This window comes from Cibotium barometz, chromosome 57 (assembly GCF_041138505.1).
Source record: "Cibotium barometz isolate CiBa-2024 chromosome 57, ASM4113850v1, whole genome shotgun sequence".
Classification (NCBI taxonomy): domain Eukaryota; kingdom Viridiplantae; phylum Streptophyta; class Polypodiopsida; order Cyatheales; family Cibotiaceae; genus Cibotium; species Cibotium barometz.
The window spans coordinates 12,007,772-12,018,064 of NC_141102.1; the positions used below are offsets into that span (position 1 = coordinate 12,007,772).

The 10,293-nt window shown below is 40.7% G+C and overlaps 1 protein-coding gene across 1 annotated transcript; it reads right to left on the reverse strand.

The window, feature by feature from the left end:
* Positions 1–6,697: 6,697 nt before the first annotated feature.
* Positions 6,698–9,266, reverse strand: LOC147606429 (uncharacterized). Its single transcript, XM_086791644.1, has 2 exons — positions 8,998–9,266; positions 6,698–8,908 (listed from the first exon to the last, which is right to left on the reverse strand). Exons 1-2 carry the CDS (start codon positions 9,049–9,051, stop codon positions 6,899–6,901), a joined length of 2,064 nt encoding a protein of 687 aa, XP_086647770.1. The 5' UTR covers positions 9,052–9,266; the 3' UTR covers positions 6,698–6,898.
* Between the last annotated feature and the right edge of the window lie 1,027 nt (positions 9,267–10,293).

Genomic DNA, 10,293 nt, shown 5'->3' on the forward strand with positions numbered 1-10,293 from the left:
CCCCGGTTCCCCATGCTACCAAGTGGTTAATATAGTAAACAGCAACCAAATTTGGATTTCTTTAGTTTGACACGTTTTCTTTGACAAGATGAACACTTCTGTCACCCTAGATCACCACTTTGAGCACCCCAACACCTCTCTGTTTTGACTTTTTTTTTTGAAAGTCAACTATGAGAGTTGCCCATCCATACGGTCACGGAATTGAGAACTTATTGGCTCATTTGGGAAGCTCTTTAGTATTGTTCTTAAGATATGTAAACACCTTCAATTCAGCTTGCCTTGTTTTTGACTGAATTAGGGTTTTCAACCTGACAGAGCTATCCACTTTGTCCCGTGAAGAAATGGTGTCTGAATCACCCACTTGATGGCTATTTAGGACTGCCTTAAGACACACTTTTAAGACTTCCAAAGATCCTTGAGAGATCTTGAGTGAGTTGGGACTGAATCGCACTTCTTTACCCACTGTAGAGTGAATAAAAATCACAAAAAGTTTGCCATAGTTTCCCTGTAATTTGGCCCAAATCTCAATCAAAATATAAAAGCAATTGCCCAATATCCAGTCATGATATAATTGCCCAATATCCACTCATGATATAATGCCCCAAATCATCATCATCAAAAGCATATGCTTGCTCATGTAACCCTTATGCTTCAACCACTAGCAAACATCCATGGCATATCCAATCAAGTGACCAATGGCTTCCATAGCCTCGGCATGCTTGCAATATATTCGATTGTCTGTCGAAGAAGAGCGTTATGCTTGCCGATCTCCTGGGGCCAACAAGCCTTCCCACCCTCGTACACCTAGTCCGATTCTAGGCACAAGTTGGGGCCAAGTCTTCACATCCAAGTACCTAATCCCCCTCCTTGTTGCTTTACCAAAAGCACTCACGGCAAGGAGAGTTCATGCCATGCTCCCCCCGGGCCTTTCTTGCAATGCCCGAGGTACCCTTCACAAGCATACTAGATACAATGAATTAAAGTGGGATACAAGTGAAGTGTATGTGGATGTAGCTTCAAAAGGATAAGATAGGAGTACTTACAATGTTTTTCGCATGACTCATGCTATTTCATTTCATCATTACAAAGAGCATGTACTCATGCTTTCCCCCATTCATCCAAAGTAGCTCCATCACATCATCAATCACCACAAAAACAACATCCACATAGCATCCAAAATCATGTGATTCATAGGCACAATTTACTGATTTGCATCACTTCAACTCCTTTGCCTTTACTCTATGGCCCTCATCAATGCACCAATCAATCAATCATATGGCAAGTAGACTCCAATTGGTTCAATGAACACCAAAGGAGTGATGTTTGCTTAATGCTTAAGCAAATCAATGGCTCATATGACGCATTACCAAAATCAGTTCAATTGTAGGCACATTGAACATGCAAGGGTCTTCCAAAGCTCATAGGCAATGCATACTATCATTGCATGTACCCTAGAGAATCCAATTGGTATGGAATGAAAGCAAAACTTCTCATGCATCAACATGGAATCCCAACACATCAATCTTGCTCATAATCACGATTTCAATGCTTTCATGAGACCCCTTGTTGGAAAAAAAAACTTCAATCTCAACACCAAGAATCTCTTACTAAGCTTGATTAGAAGCTCTCAAGAAGAAAAAAATGTAGGAAATGTACAACACATTCCAACAAGAAGAGTCTAATCAAAATGACTGAAAGAAGATTGATTAACCTCTGTAGATGGCTGCAACGTCGAGATCACCGAAACGCTGCTGCTTCTTCCCATGATTGGAACATCAAAATCGCCTCAGTTCTGCCTTGCAATGCCTTGACATGATCAATAAAGGATATGTAATGGCTTTATAGTCCCGATTCGAGCAAACATGGCATCAAAACCCCACAGTGTGGTGCACAAAAATGGTCTAAATATTCTCCATTAAAACAGTGGCATGAAGCACGAAGCATGCATCTTCCTTCATGGCCAGAAGCACCTTGGTTCCTGAACATTAGCCATGCTTAAGGTTCTCAAAACAAACCCCACGAATCTGCAGAGCAAGCGAAAATCAGAAAATCGTGGCTACAACCTCACGATGGTGTATTCTTCATGAAAGCTTGTAAAATTAAGCTTGATATGTAGCCTTAATCATGCTCAATCAAACCCCCAAGATTTGGTTGGCATCCCACTGAAGATTGATGCTCATAAGCTACCCAAAATCTAAGCAAAGAGAAAGGATACAGTAAAAACGTTTTGATTAAGGAGCTTAATCATGATTAGCATAATTTCCCCCCAATTTTGGTCATGTCCCTCAAATTTTGGAGCGGCTACCCCAAATTTTGGTCCATAGTGACCCATAGCCCCCCCCAAAACATTAATCAAATCAAAATCCAAAAGAATTCCAGCATTCCACACTCCCCATGCCCCATTTCTTGATCAAGAAAATCAAGAAAATTTTGAAGAAAATCAAGAAAATATAAAATTTTTAAAAATTTTCAGCAATCTTGGATCAAAGACAAGGCTCTAATACCACTGTAATGATGGGAAAAAGAAAGAGAGAAAGATTGCACTCATAATGGAGTTCCACATGCACTCATTAAGTACCACATGCACTCAAGGGAGTAATGGAGTTCCACATGCACTCATTAAGTACCACATGCACTCAAGGGAGTACCACCATAGCCATAGAAGCATGGAGCTCTAAGAATTAGTATGATTTCATTAGTAAAAGTGTGTTATGACCTTAGTTACAATATTCACTTATATACTTGCCCACCATTTCACACTCATTAATGTTGGGCCTCATACTTAATCGGCCATAACCATGCCCACATGAGCCTTTCCTTATGTACAAACTCGAGTATTTTTGTCCTAAATTTTCACTTATCCTTTAAATTCAAGGTTACCCTTTTGATCATTGTTGGTTTCCTTGCTTGGCTAGAATAGGGTCATTTAGAAATAATCTACCTCAAAGGATAATCACAACATGAAAATCAACAGATAGTCATGCGTGAAAAACATAGATTTTCAGGCGGGTGAAGTTCTAGTTTTTCATGCCAAAAATTTTCCAATTTCAAATGTCAAATGACTACCAATGAAATCCCACATCCTATTTACAATGGTTAGTCACCTTAGAAGTTCAAAAAGATGAAGAATTTTTAGAGTCACAGTCAAGAAAATTCCTGGTTTTTCATTCCAAAAGTTTTTTATCTATTTGCATGAAAATCACTTGTATTGATATGGATAATCAATTCAATTTATGTGGACAACTCAGTACCCTCAATTGATGCAATTATTTTGGTATGAATTTTTCAAGAAATTCATGACATGATTTTTTGGGTTTTTCGCACGTGAAAAGCCTAGATTTTTACGGTTGTGAAAAACTATGGTTTTTCACATCCATAATCTTTTATGGATAAGAGGATAAGATTTTTATATTTTTAGACAAGCGATCCCATGATCTACGGTGTGCTTTTTGTGACTTTTTGTCGACATGAAAATCTTTGGTTTTTCATGGCCATGAAAAACTCACCGATGTGAAAAATGAAGAAAGCACTGAGATTTCTGATTTTGATGATCCATATGTCAAATTTTCATGTTCAAAAGGTGCAATTCAAGTATTCCCGATATGGCTAAGATAATTAAGCTCTTGGAAAGACTCAAACAAGATTATATTTTTTGTTTTTAATGATTTTTTTAAAAAGAACAAAAGTTCACACATTGGTTTTTCATGTGAAGAAGAAGTGTGGGAAAAATCAAAAAATTTGAAATCAAGGTACGTCTTCCTCTCCCAAGTACTCATACACCACTTCCTTCACCAAAAACAATACAAAACCCTCACTTCACCACACATTCCAATACTCTACAAAAATCTTATCCACACCTAAACCTTCACAAAACTTCAACAGACCCTTGACTTTTACTTCAGCAGACTCTTCACAAATCTTATCCACACCTAAACCTTCACAAAACTTCAGCAAAATTGTAAATGATGGTTACTATAAGCATGCAAGGAAGGAGCAATGAACTCAAAGGAGTTGGAACAAGTAAGATAGCTATCCTCGACAGAGGCACCAAAAATGTTATAGGGCATTCAAAGACTCACCAGAACTATACACTTTTAGTAAATATGGAATTAACAATAACCATCATAGGGGACTTATCTTGCTTCCAACTCAAGATTCATAGCCTCTAAGCTCCACCAAAGTGGGATTGCCAGCTCTCCAAGCTCCTGTGATTTCCTCCTTGTACCTCCAAGAAGATACTCCACGTCCCTACAAGGACTCACCTCTCTCACTCTCACATAAGGACTCACCTCTCTCACTCTCCAAGCTCCTGTGATTTCCTCCTTGTTACCTCCAAGAAGATACTCCACGTCCCTACAAGGACTCACCTCTCTCACTCTCACATAATGAGCAACAGGCACATGTACCAAAAATCACACACCCTACTCTCTCTCTCTCTCTCTCTCTCTCTCTCTCTCTCTCTCTCAACAAGATAAGAGCAAGAAGGCATGCACAAGTTAATTACCACAAAGGGGGATTATATTGTTTCATTATGAGAAATTCACTTGTATATAATTGGCCCTTATTCACATGGGTGCCCAAACTTAACCCTAAATCTAGTAAGCTTGGTCATTTGTCAACTTTTCTCATAATAGTTTTTTGAGTGTCGTTTGCATGATACTTATTGGGCTACTCCCATGTGTAGCAGGGAGTGCCTTTGTTCAGCCCCAAATTGGATTAATAGGATGTAAATCCCATTTTAGGCTTAACAAATGTGAGGACCCTTTGCACACCATCTTCTTAATTTTCTATCCTCAAGCACCTAAATGTCCAATTCTAAGCATGGGCTCATTATGTGAATTTTTAAGGATCCAACTTGTTTTTTTCTCATTCAGAAAATCAATAAGGGTTCTAATGACGTGATGTTAAATGAATGAATTAATGATGCCCACCACTTGTAAACACCCAGTGAGGCTCATCAAAGTCATCCGCCTAGTTAACGACCATAAATGGGGTTTAACAACTTTGTATTCCTACTAAAAAAATTTTATCTGAGGTGTTTTCATAGAAAATTTTCTTTGACAGAGTTAAGGTGAAAAAAAAACAAAAAAAAACTCCAAAATTCTCAAAGCCCATAAAAAGGCCCGTTTTAAGTGTTATAAATGTTAACACACACTTGGCAATGGCATTTATGATAGAGTTTGAATAACTTTTGGATTGAAGGTTCGTATACCTACGTGGAATTATATTTTTATGAAAAGAAAAGTGAAGAATATAATAATAACATCATTAGTAATTGATATACTATGGGGTAAAGTTTAGGCCCCGGCCTCACACAAGGGTATCTACATTCACTTAATTGTGAAAATTAAGTATGTATTTACAAGCATGGATGAATTAGTGAACGAATTATGGTCATGAAATCAAATGGCCATGAAACTGCTTTTGTAGAATGAATTTGCATATGCAAAAATTTTTGAGAAGAGATGTGTACAATTTGCGACTTTTTAAAATGCTAAAAATGGCTTTCAAATGTTGTGATAGGGCAAGAATATATGAGAGAAAATATCTTCAATTAGTTAAGTAATTTATATACATATAGAATAATTTTTGTATTGTATTTGTAACCTAATTAAAAAATTTCATAGAAAAACTTCTTTGAAACCTTAAGAGTTAAGGCAAATTAATTTTTCTCCAAAAGTTTGTAAGCCCACAAAATGGCCATTTTTTTAAGTGTTAAAAATGTTAACACAAACTTGGCAATGTGATTTATGATAGATTTCGAATAATGTGTTGGTTTGAAGGTTATTATTACCTGTGTGGAATTGTATTTATATGAAGAAATTTCAAGAAACTATATAAGAAAAGTGAAGAATATATGTCATCAGCAATTGATATACTATGGGACAAACTTCAAGTCGCCCTCACACAAGCACTTTTGCATGTAAGTTAGTCAATTACTTATAGGCATCAGCAATTGATATACTATGGGACAAACTTCAAGTCGCCCTCACACAAGCACTTTTGCATGTAAGTTAGTCAATTATTTATAGGCATGAACAAATTAATGAACAATTTGAGGTCATGAAATCAAATGGCCATGAAATTACTTGTGTGCTTGGTTAGAATGAATCTACATATGCTAAAGAGATGTGTACTTGGTCAATTTGGAACTTTTTAAAATGCTAAAAATAGCTTTCAAATACTGCAATAGGGCAAGAATGGAAATCATGTCTTCAATCGGTTAAGATACACAAAAACAGTTTATATATGTAAAGAATACTTTTTATATTGTATTTGTTGTAAACCTACTAAAATTTTTATCCAAGGTATGTTCTTAGAAAACTTTCTTTGAAACCTTAAGAGTTAAGAAGAAATAAATTTTCTCCAAAAGAATGTAAGCCCATAAAATGGCCCTTTTTAAGGTGTTAAAAATGTTAACATACACTTGGCAAGTTGGCAAGTGTCAATTATGATTTAAAAAATTTGGGTTGAAGGATTTAAAAAATTTGGGTAGAAGGTTCTTATAACTATGTGGAATTGTAATTTTATAAAGAAATTTCAAGAAACTAATATGTGATTTTTTGGGTGAAGGTTCTTAAGCCTATGTGGAATTATTAGTCTTATGAAGAATATTTTTTTTAAAAAAAACTACGCAAGAAAAGTGAAGAATATTAATAACAACGTCATCAACTTCAGGCCGCCATCACGCAGGTCACATAATTAGTGCAAATTAAGCAATTAATTACAGGCAGCATGAGCGAATTAGCGAACGAATTGAGGGTCCTAAACAACTCTTGAAAGAGGGTAGTGGTCACAAACAAGGCTAATGTACAAGAAGATTAATCAGCAAACTAAGCAGCAGGATTAAGTAAGGATACAGGATACGTACATGATTAATCACGATAATTGTGGTGGATTATGTGACAGAGAGGGGGAGGGGGAGGCTCCAGTCTGTAGTGCGCAACCAGCTGTGAGCTAAGATGGGGTTATCGTTGGAGAGAGCTTGGGAGATCACATTGGCCAGCGCAGTGCTCGAGAACCCTCCATGGCTGCTCATCAACTGGCAAAACTCGCCGAACTGCTTCTCCTCAGTAAATGCACGCAATTTCTCTGCTTTGGCCATGTCCATGTCAAACAGTTTGAAGCCTGTGAAGGCCTCCAATACCACTGTCATTGCCTTGCTATCTCCACCATTGCCAGGCTCCACAGACCCGCTTAACTCCTCCTCATGCTCAACAGAGAAAGAATCAAGGCTCCTCTCATCATCATTATCACCTTTGCTTTCCCAATTTGGAGCACATCCCCTTATCTCATCATTAGTACTAATCCTAACTTCAGTTTTCCCTTCATTATCACCACTAATCCTAGCTAAATCATCTGCACTTCTCCCTTCATTAATCCAATCTTCATCAGCAGCAGCCTCCTCCTCAGCAATACAACTCATCCTAGCCTCATCATCTACACAATTTTCTTCTGGAGCCCATTCTGCTTCAGTTTTAACACACAATTGGCTCCCCAGAGCTGGTTCATGGTTAGGCCAGCATCTCATGTTGCCATGGTGGGCACCTTCTACATTGGTGTAGAGCTCATTTTGTTCCTCTGTCCCCTCTTCAGAAATGACTGATAGAAGCTTGGTGTAAGCTTTGTGGATGAGCCTAGAAAGCCTAAGAGCAGAAGCTTTAGCTTCCTCCATCACTGTCTCCATGTCTCTGCACCCATCTTGCTGCACAAGCCTCAGGCAATTATCTACAAAGAGGGCAGCTTTGTCCGGGCTATGTTTGAGAGAGAGTAAGAGGTAAGCTTTCTCCACATCCTCCATGCTGCAATTCTCCGGCATGTCAAGGATTGTCCGGGCATCCAATGAGCATGTTCCTTGACACAATCTCCGCCTTGTTGCCGTGATTTTGCTGTTGATGTAGTCAAGGCCGCCGGAGATGTTAATGTCAGGCGAGTTCCGCTGCCGGATGTCCCACTGGGCCGACTCCAGTGCCATTGTCTGATACCGGAGGGAGGCTTCATATATCATCTTCAGTTGTTGAAGGTCAAGAAGGCATTCAGAAAAGCTTTTCACCATCTCATGCAGGGAGGCTCTCACACTGAGAGCCTTGGTGCATCTAGGATTGAGAGCTAGGTTTCTGTTGCAATCTGCAATGGCATCCACCACTCTGCCTATAGCTTGATAAGCTATGGCTCTGTGCAGGTAACAATCTGCAATAAACCCTGGGGGTGTGCCTTTCTGGCCTTCAATAATCTTGGAAAAATGCCTTACTGATTCAGAGTAGAGGCCGGCTTCGAGGGCGGCCAGGGCAGTGTCCCTGCGTCTGAGAAGCAGCTTGATGTTTGCAATCATGTGGTTTACAAGATCAAATTCAGCTGCAGATGTGATCACATGGCTGCTTTCAGAGCAGAAATTGTCATCGCGCATGCCATTACTATGGCGGCGAGAAGCGGCGGAGGCCGTCCGCTTGCTGCTCTGAAGCAGAACCATGGCATCCTCCATCATCCCCAAGTGGCAGCAAGCTTGGCCGAGGATTAGATACCGCCATCCAAGCCTAGTCTCGGGGCATTTGCAGAGGCTAGAAGAGAGCTTCTGCCTCAGTCTTGCCACAGAGAGGCGTTTTTTAGATGTATAATGAGAGAGTAGACTAGCTTTCTCCTTTGCAAGTATGGGGCTCTCAGGAGGGGTAGAAGCTCCAATGGTGCCCTTGGGCATGTTGTTGAGGCAAGGTAAAAATTCATGCAGCATTTCTACAACATCTTTGAAGCGCTTCAAGTAGAGCAATCCCCTGGCTTTGAGCTCCAAGGCTTTCTCCCAATGGGGGTAAAGCTCGAGAGCGGAGTCAAGAGGGGCGATGGCAGCCTCGACATCGTCACGCCTCCCGGTTGATAAGAGCTGCTGGGCGAGCTGGAGATGCTTCTCTGCAAGCTACACAGACAACATCCGATTGGGCAGCTTGTAATGTGCATTAATTACAAGCGTGAGCTCTACAAACAGTGTAGGCCAAGGAGCTATACCTGGATTTTGCTGAAGCAGCAGTGGCGGCGCAGGGAGGCAAAGGACGGAGACATGGTTGCAGGAGGGCGGCGGTGGCGGGGGAGGGTGGCGGGCGGTGGTGGGTGGGTGGGTGTGTGTGCTTGCGTGTGTGTGTGTGTGTGTGTGTCTGTAGGCAAGCTTGTCTGAGACTTCAGCCATCAGCATGGGTTTCCATCATGAAGAAAACAGCGCAAATACACACACCAGCTTTCCACACCACCACAGTGTATGTGTGTGTGTGTGTGTGTGTAAAGAAGAGAGAAGGGGGGGTTTCTATAGAAGATCTAAAGCAATTGAAAAAAGCCTTGCATGGAAATAAAATTAGCAGAAAATTATAATCCTACAGAATTTTTGGGAGGAGAGAAAAGGGAGAGAGAAAAAAAAAAGGGTTTGATACCTGCGTTCGAGGAGGGTGGCGACGTGAAAGTACAGTGCCGTGTGCCTGCTTGGTCCCCTGGTTGGGCGCCACGTAGCAAGAAAGGCGGACAACCCTGTACCTTGCTGTTGTGGCTCTGGTTGGTTGGGGATCGCGCCAGGCAACAGAGAGACCCAGTCGTTTGATATGATGGAGCCCGCTAGCTGGTTTCATAACAAGGGCTCAGGCTCCAGAGTCCAGTCATCAATGGTGATCATGGTGGCTAGCCTGGTCAGCAGACTCCCCTGCATACTTGTCTGCTTCCCCGATCGCCCTGGCTGTTTTGCACCAGCCACGCTCCCTGTTGCGGGCCCCCCCAACTTTTTGACGTAATCCCTGTGGCCACAGCACCTGGCACCTGCTTTTGCTGGACTCGGCCCAGCCATATGAGTGGCCAGTGTGAATTGACATTTACCCTATCGACTTTCTTTCTTCCTAGCCAATGAGAAAAAGGACAAGATCGCAACCTAAAAATGTAAAAATTTTCTCGGACAAGGCCAAATTTGCGTTTTTTTTTTGAACTGACTTGAAATTAAATTAGAAAAGGTGAAGAGTTTTCAAATACACTGAGCTTTTTATGAAACCGATGCACAGAAAGCTAGGTTTTTTTAATTACCTGGAAATTTCAAAGAACAACATCAACTCCCACACACCCATTCATGCCACCACTTGCGCAAGGAAGAATCGAACCCTTAACGTTGGGACTCTCGACTTCCAACTTTTCCACTTCACTAGCTCACGGTTGGCATCAGATTTGAGTTTCAACCGATGCAAAAACACACTAAAAGCTAGGCTTTTTGACATTTCCTCCTCACATTTGAGGGCGAGATCGCATGCAACAAAAATTGATCAATAGCTAGTC